Here is a 14582-nt window from a genome sequence, read left to right as displayed (position 1 = left end):
TGAGGAAGTTCAACTCTCTCTGTCCATGCAGGCAGGAAGTGGATGAGACCCACCCACCTTCCCAGGGTCATTCCAGGGACTGGGGCTTGTCCCTTTCAGTGGGCCAAAAAAATAAACTTCTAGCAATAAAGGACTGGCTGTTTCATGCCTGTGTTCCAGGCTGGACCTGCTCAGCCAGAGCTGTTTCAGTGTTCCAAACTAAGGTCATGATTGTTCCAACAAGGACCAGGATCATCCTGAGGCCTGGAAAGACAACTGGGGACTCCCTTGCCATTTTAACAAAAGATCAGCCTTTAAATGCTCTAATTCTGAGCACAACAGCAACCAGGACAGTCGCTTCTCCAGGGAAAAACCTCCCACCCCAGAGCACTGAGTCTTAGATTCTAAGTGAAAACCAACAAAAAACCCAAACCAAAGCAGATTTGTGCAGAAATTTCCCTTCCAGGACCTGTGTCCCTTAGGGGCCAAGTCACACAGCAGCTCTGCCAGCTGAGGTTGTGGATAGTGCCACGTTTTGGTGAGCACAGGAACTGAACCAGAGCTGCAGCTCCTGCTGAGGACCCGGTGAGGGGCAGCTCCAGGAATGTGGGAAGAGCCTGGGAAAGGCTGTGCCTGTTCCTCTCCTCACCTGGCTCCAGGAGAACACTCTGGAGCTCCCACCAACACTGCCAGAGCAGCTCAGACAGGGACACACACACCCTGCTCCAGGAGCACTGGGAATGTGTCTCCAACTCACAGATGACTCCACTTAATTTGCAGAAATAACTATAAAATAACCACACTAAACAGCATCCAGAACACAAACCTTCCACCCTTTGTGCCCCACAGGCAGCACAGCAACCACTGGCCTCTCAAAGGCCACCTTTAAAATTCAGATTGTTCAGAGGAAAGTCCCTTAAAGCCTTTAAATTCCCAACCATTGGCCTTCAGGACTTGCCTGGTTTATTTTCCACACCTCACTCCTTTTTCTTTCCAAACTACAGTTCTACTCCTGCACAGGCAGTTCTGCAGTGTCAGGACTGCACATACAAAAAGGAGATGTATATAACCTAATTTACACTGTTTTATTAAATAACTTCTTAATTGAGAATACTTTTAATCCAGGAGAAGAACTGGAGAAACCTTACACACCAGGCTGAGCCTACTCTACAGCATCCCCACAGGGAATGGGATGTTGGATATGGACACACCCCACACCCCCCCACCCCAAAACACTCTCCAAGAAAGTCAAATGCATGACAGGAGGGGCTCTGAAAAGGAGGGAAGGCATAATAGTCACCAAGATCTGCCTAAAAACAGCTAAATAGTGCAGTGAAATGCTTTTAAATACCACAGACACCTCCACTGACTTGCAGCCAGTTTTTATGAGCAGCTCTGGAGACAATTTCTAGCTGAGCTTTGGTGAGCTGGGTGTTGCCAGCCCGAGTCCCGAGGTGAGCCTGGCCTGCTGCTGGCACGGCCAGTTCCAGGTGGGAGCAGAGAATTCCTGTGCTCATTTCCCTCTCTTGCCACGGCCTCTCCTGGAGGAAGGTTTGCCTGTGCCTGCTGTGGAGGAGCTGGCAGAAGATGCCACTGCAATGTTGATCTGTCCTTCCTGGATCTCCTGGCGGGTCTCAGCTGGGAGGTGGTTGATTTTCTGTTGTGTCTCCAGGTAGAACATGACATCCCTCAGCTGCTCCTGGATCTCCGAGATCTGCAGGTCCTTCTGCTCACAGGTTTCCTTCAGCACCCTCTCCTCCTCCTTCAGTTTGTTCTGCAGCAAGGCCTGGTTTGCTCTCAAGCACTTGTTCAGTTCCTGCTCCTCCTTCAGCTCGTTGGAGAGCTTTGCCACTTTATTGTTCAGCTGGGAACACCTTGCAGAGAGAAGCAGGAGTCAGGAGAGAGCCCTGCCCACCCAGACCAAACACCAGCTCAGCCTTTTCACTGATAACTGACCCCCAGCCCACCAGCTCCACCTGGAATTTGGTTTTCCAGCAAAGATGGACAAGGGGGGGGGGAAATACAAGATTCTGAAATTCCCCCCAAGTCAGGCAATTCCATCTCATGCCAAAAGCCAGCAGCACAGGGAACAGGCAGGATGTGCCTGGGAGATGGAACTGACCTTGGACACACACCTGCAGCTTTTGGAATGGGTGCCAAAAAGGGCACAGGGATTACAAGGGACCCTTGAGAGAGCTGAGGGCAGTCAGGGGCCTCCTGCCACACTCCAAGACCCTCAAAACACCACTTCACTGGGAGGGAAGATGCTCCCACAAGGGTTACAGCCCTGTGATTCACAGACAGGGCTTCCTGCTCCCAACAACTCTGCTTTTGCCCTGCAGTTTGCTGGCACCCTCCTCTGCCCATTTCCCACTCAGGAAGGTGAGCAGCATGGAGCTCAGTGTCTGTGCTCCTGCTGGACAGGCCCTGGGCTGGGAGGAAGAGGAACACAGTCCCACCCAAGGACTGCATGGATCCACAATTCCCAGGCTGGACATCTTTCCTCCAGGCACTTCCCAAGACCTGTGTTTGCCTCTGTGCTGTTCGATGCCCCTGCTGAGCTGCCGTTCATCCCTTTGGATGCACCCACCAAGGGCAGAACAGGCTGGCATCTCCCTCAGAGCAGGTAGGGGAAGGATCCCTGAATGCTGAACATGCAGAGCGCGGAAAGGGAGCTCATGGCCCCAGAGCTGGGCTCACTCAGACACTTCCCATTTGTGAACACCTACAGAAATCAGAGCTTTTTATAAAGCAAGCCATGTTCTCAGTATTGCAGCTTAAACAGCTCAAACCCCAGGAATAGCAGGAGGTTTTTTTTTCCTTTTTGGATGTCAGTGCACGGTGTTTTAATGGCTGCATGGAACTAAACCTGGCAGTGGTACCCACTTCCTCTCCACTGACTGCTTTTCTTTGAGCAAGTCATTGAGCCGCTGTTCCAGACTGTCACACTTCTCAATGGTCTCTTTAAATTTGGTCTTCATGTTGTTAATCTGTAAAAACAAACACAGGGGCATTTCCAACAGCTCAAAGTCTGCTGCCCTTTCATCAGGGCACTTGGTTTTCCAGAGCTGATTCCAGACTTTGACCACCTCCTCTCCCCAGGTAAGGAAAGCCTAGAGCCAGGTTTTGTTCTGGTGAGGACCCCCCGTGTTACCCTTGGATCCCAGACTCCCAAGGAGCCACATTGCCGTGGGAGCTGCTCCCACAGAACAGCAACTCCGGCTGCAGATCCGTGCCAGGCACTGCCAGAAGCTGCAGCAGCTCCTTAACTTCTTCCTGCCTGCATCCAGCATTCCTTGAGCCACTCTCTGGTGGTTCTGGATCCATCAGCAAACTCAAATTTCCACCTCAAGGCTGGGTTTTTGCTCATTTTGAACTAAACCTCAGAGGATGAGTGTGAAGATGAGCAGGGGCTGACTCAGCACTGACCCAGTGACACCAATATCTCCCAAACACAAACACAAACATCACCTGGCCATGGCCTTTCCTCCTCCCTCTGCTGCTCCTGGAGAAAGCCAAGCTCTCCTTCTCCAGGTGCCAAACCTCCAGCATGAGACTTACAGGAAATTTAGAGTCAGGAATTCTTGTTTGCCTTCTGTTGGTGCCTCCAGCACGCTCAGAGGCAGTGGGGCAGGAATTTAATGGGAAATGCTTTCCTGGAGGAGCAGCCTGCACTGATGTCAGTGTCAGCACATATGGGTGCAGAGCAGGTTTGGAGCCTTCCAGTCCTAATCAGGGAATGTTGGTGCTGCTGCTGGTTAATTTGGGGAAGGAGCCTGAGCACTGATAATGGAATACACTGCATGGTGGCACCGATCCAGACAAGATTACATGGAGCAAGTGCCATGGATAAAATTATTGGGATCTTTAAATGTGAAACCACGTTTGGAGCAGGGATGAGAGTGGTTTCATTCTGAAGGTGCTTTGAGGATTGTGTCTCCTAGCCACCTCCAAGATAATTTTTGATACATATTTTCCTTTTACAAAGCTCTCCATAAGATTCCTGGGACTGTTTTTTAGGACAACCATTTCAACAGTCACAATTTCTATTTTTACTTAATTGCAGACACTTAAATGGTTAATTAGAAGTCCTGAAGAAAGTTAAGGACTTAATTCTAAATCCTGACTCCCTTTAAACCTGGTTGAAAGGATGCATGTAGAGTGAACAAGCAGTAGAATATCCTCCCTGGATTCTTCCTGGTGACATTTTGAAGCAGTCCTGCCTGCAGGATGCTTTATAGGAGGAGACTCTGAACTTTTCCCAAAGGGTGATGAGGAGAGAGAAGGGATCAAAAAGAAAGGGCAAATCAATATGCATTTGGAGCAGAGAGACAGTTCCACCTTCTGCAGCCCAGCAAATTAAAGTCATATTGTCTGTGCTCCACCACCATTCCCCGGAGATCCGTGTCAGAGAGACGGATGGCTCCGGGATCCTGCAGCACCACGCTGCCTTCCTTCACCACTGCTGCATTTCCCCAGCAGCACACTGAAATCAAGCTGCAATCTTTGTGGCAATCTACCTGCTTCTGCACCACTGAGCAGCAAATTGCTCCCTGGGAGCAGCCAGATAAGGGACAGATCCATCTTGGAGCCAATTTTCCCAGCTGGGAGCGGAGCCGGCTGCGCGAGGCTCAGCCAGAGATCCAGCAGCTCCTTCTTCTCCCACTGAGCAGGGCCAGGACCCTTCCCAGAGCCCAGGGCAGAGCTCACCTCTTCAGCTGTGTCCTTCTCAATCCGGACAATCTTGTTTTCCCAATAGATCCGCTGGGATTCCAGCTGGCTCGTCAGCAAATAGGAATACTACAAACACAGAGACACAGAGCACTCAGGGTGGCCCTGCTGCTGCAGGAGCCCCGAGGGTTCCAATCCACAATCCATTTCATCAGTTTAACAGATGAAATCAGGAAGTTCTGGACACACACAGCCCAGCTGCAGATCCATGGCTTTCACCAGTTTGGTTTCCCAATCAAATAATTTTGGGTTTTTTTGGAATTAAGGAAAGCCTCTACAGCACAACAAGGATCAAGCGAAAATATCAAACCAAGAATTGTTTAAGGAGACAGATTTTTCATGGGAATAGCAATAAATGTCTACAGGAAAATGAAGCACCACCCATCCCTGTCCTTAGAGTCTGAGACTGCAAAGGCTGAGGGGAAGAGTTCCCATCCACAACCCAAACTCCAGTGCAGTAGGATCAATGCACATATCAAGTTTCCTATAAGGAGATTTCTGGGAAAGCACCCTCAGCTCTCTGTAACCAATTACTCCCAATTACTACTTCCCAATTACTCTTCTCCAACATGTATGGCCCATTCCAATGTCATTTTGGTATCTGAACAAGGATCTATGCCCTACATCCCATCTTTTCCCTTTTGGTTCTGCAAATGAGTCATGAGAAGGTTGAAAAAGGTGATTACTCCTTTTCATCAGCCTAATAAGCATCAAATTAGGCATTCACTAGAGAATTAAACATGCACAGAGCCTTGATCACTCTCAGTAATTTCCGAGTGCCAAAACACTGAAATATTTCAAGAGAGAATGAATTTGGCAATCTCATTAGACAGATCTTACATGCTTTAAGCAACCACCTCACAGGAAAAAAAAGGGTTAAAATTAGCTGATTTAGCATCTAAGTGTTATTCAGAAAATTCACTGAAAAGCAACCAAATATTTATGTGAGCAATGAGCTGCTCCAGTCTGGTCTCTGTGGGCTGTTCCTGCTCACAAACCCTCGTGTCTAATGCGGCTGAAATCGTGCTGCAGTGGCTGCTCAGCGAGGCAGGCATTTCAAGCTCCTCTCCTTTAGTTAGGAGAAGCTGGGCAACAGGTACAAAAAATAAATAAATCATTATCTGTTCAAGAGAAGGGAGCAGAACAGGGCTGACATCAGAATCTCAGCTCTCTGTGCTCGCCAAGGTGAGCGCACAGCTGTGGATTCCTGCATCCTCCTTCAGTTTGGGAGCTAAACCACCCAAACTGACAGTGCCACACAGATCCTGGCTCTGAACCATCCACTAGGAAGGGTCTGGGGAGTGACTCAGACCCACTTCTCCCTCCAGTGCTCCCTGTGTGCAGCAGCACAGGCAGCTCTGCTTCAATCACCAGTGACCACAGGACACTGCAGCCAGCTCTGCACTGCATTGGCTCTGCAGAGCCAGGGAGAGGCTTAAAAAAATTAAAAAAAAAAAAAAAAAAAAAAAAAAAGCAGTAAACCCATCCTGCTCCTGCCTGGAGACAATTCCAGGCTGGGAGCAGATCTGCTGCCTCAGCTGATGGGATTGAACCGTGCTTGTGGTGGGGTTGGAAACATTTCCAAAACGCAGAGTCCAACAAGTGAAAATATTTACCTCTAATTGTAAGGCATCAATTTTCTCCTCCTGGCACATATCCCCCTCACACTCGTACTGAACTAGCTTGCCATCAGTTTTGCTTGCCACCAGCCGATGGACATAATTGTCTGGGGAGAGAAAATCCAACCATGGGCCCTCAGATCTGAGGAACCCCAATCAGGGGGCACAGTGAAACCACCCAGACCCTGCCCCTCAGCCAGGCACAAAGCCAACACCACATGCATTTGTTCTTTAGCAGATCCCTCCCAGCCACCTCATGGGCTATTTGGAAAAAATATCTTATGGGGTGTAGCAGACCCCATAGATTGTCTAAGACCCCTTGGAGGGCTGAGACTTAACAGTAGAAATTGCTGAGTCACGATGAGACAGCAAAATAAGCTCCTGTCTTCCACCTCTTGGATCCTAGCCTACCTCTGTAACCCCATAGGTCACTTTCCCCTAACCCCTACTGTTGGACAAGTTTGGATCCCTCTGTACCCTAGAAAAAGGGGCTGGTTTAGCCCATTTGGCATCGCTGGAACCCTTCACAGACCCCTCAATAAACCATCACTGTGGAACCACCAGGACCTCTCCTTCTCCTCTCTCTCATCTGCTTTTCCCCTTAGCCCACAGGTGCCTTAGCAAGCAAGAGCTGAAATCATAGGAGAGCTGATAATCACTAAAGAGCTGAAATCCACTGAGCTTGCTTAAGGCAGCCACAGCTACGAGCGGCCTGGGTATTGGGGCACTCTGTCTCCAAGAGGGACTGAGCTATCAGGATAGCACTGCCTTGCTTGGGGGCAAAGCCTGCTCTGGGGCAGGGGAGACTTCGATGGGGTATGATGGAAAAGGAGTAACAAACATTCCAGAGATGTGAGACTTTGTGACAGAGTCACCTTCCCAAGAAGCCGCTGCTAGAGCGGAGATGGCTGCTCCCCAAAATCAGGGATTAACCCAGACACAACCTGCTCCATTCCCAGCCCCCTGTGCCCTGCCCAGTCCCTGGGGGTGCCCAGGTGGGGGCTCACCTCCAGCATAGTCCCAGACACGGTGGTTGGTGAGCTGCATGGCGTACGTGTGCTGCGTCTCCTCAAAGTGCTTGTAGGCGTGGCGGCTCACGTAGCGCCCGCAGCCGATGTGCCCGCAGATCAGACAGATCCACAGGTTCTGCAACACACAGGGGGCAGCTCTGGGGGCAGCAGCACCCCCACACACAGCCTGACCCACCCCACATTCTGTCAGCGGCTGCTTTCCCACTCACCCCACAGCTGGAAGGCAGCTCAGCCCATCAAAGGCAGTTCAAACCCTGCAGGGGCTGCATAAATCCCACCCAGATGGGAGATGGCCTTGGCTAAGGAATGAGGGCTCTCAGCAAGCTCTGGAGGGCGCACACTGGAAGGGGCACCACCATCAGGCTGGTTAAGCTCCCTGCTGTCACACTGATCTAAGAACCACAGAGATTCATCAGAACAGGAAACCTGTGAGGTGACCTCCCTTCCCAGCACTGGTGCAACTCAAAAGGAAAGCTGACACCCCACTGGCTGGTAAAACCAGCCCAAAATCAGCCTGAGAATAAGCCCCAAAGCAACCCAAGCAGCTGTGCAGTCAGATCTAGGCCAGATCTCACCTTCCACCCACCTACTTACTTCTTGAACTCCACACTCAAAACACTTGTTCTCTTCCACAGGCTCTGGAGTCTGGCAGTACCTGCACACAGGGCACCTGGAGGGCAACAAGAACATCATGAGACACTGGGAGCAACATCTTCACATTCCAGTCATGGAAAAGAGAGCCAGAGAGCTCCAGGGAAATGCCTTGTGCAGCAGAGGTTCCCTGTTTCACCCATGAGCTCACATTCACCCCACCTGAATTCACTCCACACAAAGTTACTGGCTTTAAGTTGGTGACAGAACAAAGAACAGTTCTCCCAAAGCCATTTCAGCTGGATCTGGTTTTGGTGCAGTCCAAGGGGTTTACACAGAAGCCACACACTGAGGAAGGGCATTGGAGCTACACACTGCTGGGGACAGCCAAGTGACACTCTGCAAACACCCCTCAGTCCTTAAAACATCCCTGAGGAGATGCTTCAATCCCACCCCAACAACAAGGATTCAATCTCAGCTTTCCCAGGAAGAACATCCCATAACTATACCCTAAAAGAATCAGTAGCAGGAAGATCCAGATCTTTCAACTCTTTTGGAACTCCCTCGGTGCTGCCACAAAGACAGAACAACCCAGAGCAGAAGGAAGCTGTGTCCAGCCCCTGGAGCAGCACAGCTCAGCTCAGGAATGGGATAACTGAGGCTGCCAGGACTGGTTATGTATTTTTCATCAGCTGCTGGGCGAGCCCCAGAAATCTTCCAGGGAACAGACAACTGGGCTGCAGTCAGTTCCTATTCAAACTCAGGCACCTGCAGCCTCTGTGGTGCCTGAGCAAGGAGAACAGAGGTTTTCCTTTCTCATTTCTTCAGACTGGGAGCATAAGCTCTGCTTAAATTGTACATTCCATATTTAAGGGCTGTTTGGGATCTTGCTCCTGCACTGGCTATGCTCCACTGCCCCAAATTTCCACTGGCTGGATTTGTAGAGCAAAGCAGCCATTCAGCCTGCCCAGCTCCAAATCTGATCAATCTCCCTGAGTTGTTACTCTGCCTTAGGAGTGACAGATCACAGAGAGCTACAATCCTCCTCACATTCCATCAGAGAATCCAGGAATTGGGACAGCAGGGACGGAGCAGGGACGGAGCAGGGACAGGGAGGATCTGCAGCCTCCTGTGCCTGCCTAGGGTGCAGCAAACCAGAGGAATGGCAAACACACCCAGCTGACAGCAGCACTTGGGGATCCAGGCACACCAGAATCCCACTCCACAGGGATTTGGGAAGCTGGGAGCACCAAGAAGAGAGGCTCAGTGGCAGCAAGGACAGCTGCCTTAAGGACAGACACAGATCCAACCTCCAGCCTGCCCTGTGCCAGGGACACGACTTCCCTTCACTCACCTGGAACAACAGGAGCCTCTCCTGCCTGATCTACTGAGCCATTTTGTCATCATCCCTTCTTCCCCTGCCTTCCTCATCTCCTCTTCCCCCCCTCCCAGCATCCAGGTAGGAGAAGGCTGCAGGGCTCCCCACAAGAGCAGATCTGCAGTGCCAAGGCAGGGCCTGGCTGAGCTGCCAAGGCTGAGTGAAGCAGGGCTGTGTGTGCAGCCAGGCCTCTTTAGCCCGGCTCTTTTCTCCTGGAGTATTTTGAGACAATCAGCATTCCTCTACAATTCCCCCTGGGAATCACTGTTCAATTACTTTTGGCAGGGAGATTTTTCTCTGGGAGCCCCTTAATGGGAAAAACTGAGCATGAGGGCTTGCAGTAATTGCTGCCCCCACAGTGCCCAGCAGAGCTTTGTCAGCACAACCCCAGCACTCCAAGCAGGGCCCCAGAGGTGGCAATAAAGGCCAGGCTCTCACGTGGTGTCCTCCCAGCGCTGCAGGCACTGGCTGTGGAAGCTGTGGTTGCAGAGAGTGGTGAGGATCCCGTTCACAGACTCATCCATCCTCTCCAGGCACACGGTGCACTTGGGCAGCTCTGTCAGGTCCATCACGGGCAGGCTGGCCCCCTGCAAGCACCAAGCACACAGAAACTGCTCAGCACCTTCCCAGCAGCAGCCATCAGCTCCAGCTTCCCATCACTGCTGGCACCAGGGTCAAAACTGTGACACAGGAACGCTGTGAGGCCACACAGTGCTTGGGAATGTATTGCAAAGGTAAGAAAGTGATCCCCAACATTCAAAGGGCCACAGTGAAGGGGCTGCACCTGCAACCAGCCCCACTGTGCTCTGTGGATTCCTTAAATTACAACTCAAGGCAGGTTTAGGTCCCAAAGTTCATGGAGTCACCACACAAACTCTTCCCATTCCACTGGAATGGGAAATGGAGGTGAGGATGATGTATTATGGCATTTTTGCTGCTTATTCTTAAAAGAATCCTTTTAAAACCTTCTTAAATGCTAGGAAAAAACCAAACCAAACCAAACTTACATCCTCTGACTTGAAGACTTCAGCCCTCTCCACATAGACGAGCTGGCAAACGTCCTCCTCGATGGAGTTGAACTGCCGGCCATTGCAGGCCATGTAGAAACTGTCAGCATCAGCCTGGGCACAGGGCAGGGAAACTGGTTACACACAGAAAAACCCACCCAAAGGAGAGGAGGAGAAACCTCCCATATCCCCTGGAACACCAGAGGGGGTTCAGCCAGCTCCAGGCACTGCAGTTTGGGGCTGGGTTTGGTGTCAGCTCTGGAAGACACGAGTGAAGCTCAGGGCAGTGACACCATGGTGACATTCAGCAGGAATTGGGGATTCCCCCTCAGCACCTGCTTCACCCTTTGCTGGCAATTTCAGTGCATTTGCAAAGCAAATTTGGTCTCTGCAAAAATGTAAGAGGCTGCTGTGAGGGACAGGAGCAACAGATTAACTGTGGGGGAGAATCCATTCACCACTCACAGCCCAGCCCCAAAAAGGGCAAAAGAAGCAGAACCCACCCAAACCCTGCCAAATCCATCACCCTTCTTCTCTCAGGAGCTCCCCAAACCCTCTCTCCACAACCACCAATTCTCACTCTCCTGATGCCAGGCAGGAGCATAAAGAACCTGGAGATTTGTTTTGCTACCTGCAGGCACAGCCATTAGGGGTCAACAGAGCTTCAGGGAATTGCCTGAGAAACAGGAAATTCAGAGCAAACTGAGCAAAAGTTCAGGGATTCAGCACTAAATATCTGCCTGAGTAATTTAATGCAACAAGAGATACAAAATCATCTTTGTAATACTGGAATTAGCACAAGACTCACACAAATCTTCCATCTGCACTAAGGGCTTGGGGAAACGTCTCAGGTAGAATTCACAGCTGGGGGAAACCTCTCTCTGAACCCCAAAACAAACCCTGAACCCCAAAATAAATCATGTGCAGCTGGGAGAAGAAAATGTCCAAGTGAAAGGGTCCACACAAGAATTAGGGGGGAATTTAGAGGTGCAGAGGTGCCCAGTCCAAGGGGCCTGAAGGAACAAACTGTGATATCTGGGTACCAATAATCAATTCACCCCAGGCTCTCACACTGGGGGGCTCTGTCCTTTCCACACTGGCAATGGAGATCACCCAGCTCCTCAGAAAAGCAGGAAAAGTCTGTCTTAAAACAAAGGGAGCTCCCTTGGGTGGGTCTTTTGTGTTCAGCACAGCACAAGACTCTGAACAAGCTGAGAGAAAGCAGAAAACTCTGTAAATGGATTAATTTTTGAAAAACATCCTGCCAAAAGAACAGGACAGCCAGAACATGGCATCCACTGCTTCCAGGTGTGGGAATAACCTCAGCAGCCCCAGGAACACTCTGGGAAGGAGGACAGAGCTGTTTCTCCATGGGTAAATACAACCCTGGCTCAGGGCTGCCCATGAAGCCACCCAAACCCCAGAAGAGTGACCTGGTGTGACATTCCTGCAGGCAGGGCCTTACCTGGGAGCTGAACTTGATGAGCACCATGTACTGGTTCGGGGTGGAGTCCCTGATGATCTTCATGTGCTCAATCACCTCGTAGAAGGAGGCCACAAACTTCATGAGGTCGTGGCTGGTCATGGTGGCGGGGACAGTGAGGATGCAGAGCATGGCACTGCGCCTCACATCCTCCTTCAGGGACGTCATCTTGCTGGGGACACAGCAGGGACACAGCTGGACACACAGCCACAGCAGCTCTGCTGTCAGACTTTAACCCTCTTTTGTCATCAGGAGTCACCACAAACAGGCATCCTTCAGCCAAGGATGAACCTGGCAGCTCCAGGAACAGTGGGATTGTTTGACACCTGTTTTTCTATAAAAACAGCTGAATTTGGCAAGCCCCAGATGATCAGCGCTATTCCTAGAACAGCTGAGCAATGTTTGTTATTGTTGCCAGTGCCCATTTGGTGGTTTCTGCTCTCTGTTCTCTCAGGAAGGCCTGAAATGGGAGTTCTCACACAATTACAGGGGAGTGGTGTGGAAATGGAACCCCTGAAATACAGGATGAGACCTCCAGAAATTAACATTTCCCCTGCCTCACACAGCTCCCAAGCCTGTCAGAGATCACTATTTTATAGTGGGATCCCTTGGAAAGCTGCTTTCAAATGTCTCTTTTTGTTAATCTGTGTTTGTGTTACACTCTCACAATCCCTCAACACCCCCAGTGTCACCCCCAGTGTCACAGGTGCCACCCACAGCCCCAGGCTCCACCACCAGCACCAGTCACTCTCTGCATTCCCAGGAGCCAGTCACCCTTCCTGTTTGTCCCCACCAGGAGCCACAGCCCCAGGGTGGCCAACTCACCCTCCCACTCCCACCTGAGCAGCCACGAATGAGGAATTCTCACTTTGTTTTGTACAGGTGCATAATTCCATGAACGATTTCCACCGAGGGGTTCCCGCTGAAGAAGGAGATCTGGTCTGGGAGCTGCTTGGAGGGAGAGTCTGGAGCAGCCTCACACTCCTGGCTTTGATCCTCCTGTTTGGATTTGTCCTCAGCTGATGCAGCCTCCGAGGATTTCCTTCCCTCCATGGCAGCTTCTGCTTCACCTTCCACAGAGGCAAAGTTTCCCCTTTACTGAGGGGAAGGCAGCACCAGGATCACAGCACAGACACCCCAAAAATCCCGGCCCGGGAGCTTTGTCCAACCTCTCCTGGAGCTCTGGCAGCCTCGGGGGGAGAACCTGTCCTTGATCTCCCCCTAAACCCCCTGGCACAGCCCCAGGGTCCTGTCCCTGTCCCAGAGCTTGGGAAGGAAGCTCGGGAGGAAGGTGAGGATGGGGATGAGCTCGGGAGGAAGGTGAGGATGGGGATGAGCTCGGGGGAGGAAGGTGAGGATGGGGATGAGCTCAGGGGAGGAAGGCGAGGATCGGGATGAGCTCAGTGGGAGGGAATCACCGGCTCTGCCCCGCGTTCCTGAATTCTCTGCTCGTTCCCCAAACCGCAGCCCCACAAACCCCACAAACCCCGCCGCACCGGGGATCCCCCGCCCTGCCCGGCCGGTGACAGCTCCGGGACGCTCCCCCCAGCACGGGCAGCCCAAACCGCCGGTGCCCGCGGCCGGTACCTGCCCGCGGCTGGATGGTCTCGATGATCACGTCGGTCATCTCCCTGCGGCCCAGGTGCTGGTGCAGGATGGCCGCCCGCTCCCCGGGGCCCTTCCCCTCCAGGCAGGCGGGCACGGCGCCGCTGCTCTCCGCTGCCATGTCCGGAGCTGCGGGGACAAAGCGGGCGTTGGCAGCGGCGGCCCCGGGACGGCCCCGGCGGCAGCTGCGCGGTGCGGAGCGGGCCCGGCCGCGCTGCCCCGCGCCGCCCCGCCCGTGCCCCCGGCGGGGGGAACCCACCGGCCGCGCTGTAGGCGAAGCCCGCGGGCAGCGGGGAGGTCCCGGCCAGCTCCAGCCGGATCACGACCAGGGACACGCTCATGGGCTCCGCGGGGCCGCCGACCGGGACCGGGAGCGCCGCCGCTTCCGCCTCCCGCACCTTTCCCCTCTGACCCCGTGACGTCACGGCGCGCTGACGTACCCGCCGGCGGCGGCTGCGGCGGTAGCGCGCGGGGGGCTGCGAGGGGCGGCAGCTGCTTCTCGCGAGAGTTCGGGGTATGTTCTCGCGAGAGCGGGAGCCTTGGCCGCTGAGGGCGGGCAGGGAGGTGTGAGGGGATCCCTGAGGGGAGAGATCCCCCGGAGGTGTGAGGGGATCCCTGAGGGGAGAGAGCCCCGGGAGGTGTGAGGGGATCCTGAGGGGAGAGAGCCCCCGGATCCCTGAGGGGAGAGAGCCCCCAGAGATGTGAGGGGATCCCTGAGGGGAGAGACCCCGGGAGGTGTGAGGGGATCCTGAGGGGAGAGGGCCCCGGGATCCCTGAGGGGAGAGATCCCCCGGAGGTGTGAGGGGATCCTGAGGGGAAAGAGCCCCGGGAGGTGTGAGGGGATCCCTGAGGGGAGAAACCCCCGGGATCCCTGAGGGGAGAGAGCCCAGGGAGGTGTGAGGGGGTCCCTGAGGGGAGAGAGCCCCGGGATCACTGAGGGGAGAGAGCCCCAGGAGGTGTGAGGGGTCCCTGAGGGGAGAGACCCCGGGATCCCTGAGGGGAGAGATCCCCCGGAGGTGTGAGGGGTCCCTGAGGGGAGAGACCCCCGGAATAATGGAGTCCAGCCCCTGACCCATCCCCACCTTGTCATCAACACCCAGCGCCTCATCCAGGCCTTCTTGGACACCTCCAGGAATGGGGACTCCAAACGTCCCTGGG

General features: G+C 53.1%; 1 protein-coding gene across 3 annotated transcripts; it reads right to left on the bottom strand.

The window, feature by feature from the left end:
* Positions 1–1045: 1045 nt before the first annotated feature.
* BRAP (BRCA1 associated protein) lies at positions 1046–13823 on the bottom strand. 3 transcript variants are annotated; one of them, XM_058816644.1, is made up of 12 exons: positions 13684–13823; positions 13407–13553; positions 12688–12889; positions 11802–11991; positions 10337–10450; positions 9768–9916; positions 7955–8030; positions 7337–7526; positions 6327–6436; positions 4690–4779; positions 2866–2969; positions 1046–1853 (listed from the first exon to the last, which is right to left on the bottom strand). In XM_058816644.1, the coding sequence occupies exons 1-12, from the start codon at positions 13763–13765 to the stop codon at positions 1493–1495; spliced, it is 1815 nt and encodes a 604-aa protein (XP_058672627.1). In that variant the 5' UTR covers positions 13766–13823; the 3' UTR covers positions 1046–1492. The 3 variants fall into 3 exon arrangements, 2 of the variants coding, with proteins under 2 accessions (XP_058672627.1, XP_058672629.1); XM_058816646.1 differs by having other exon boundaries at positions 7337–7475; XR_009275463.1 differs by having other exon boundaries at positions 1827–1853; positions 4500–4779.
* Positions 13824–14582: the final 759 nt, after the last annotated feature.

The sequence above is a fragment of the Ammospiza caudacuta genome, chromosome 18 (assembly GCF_027887145.1).
Source record: "Ammospiza caudacuta isolate bAmmCau1 chromosome 18, bAmmCau1.pri, whole genome shotgun sequence".
Taxonomy (NCBI): Eukaryota; Metazoa; Chordata; class Aves; order Passeriformes; family Passerellidae; genus Ammospiza; species Ammospiza caudacuta.
The sequence above is the reverse complement of the archived record's forward strand: the minus strand, read 5'-3'. Positions and strand labels throughout refer to the sequence as shown.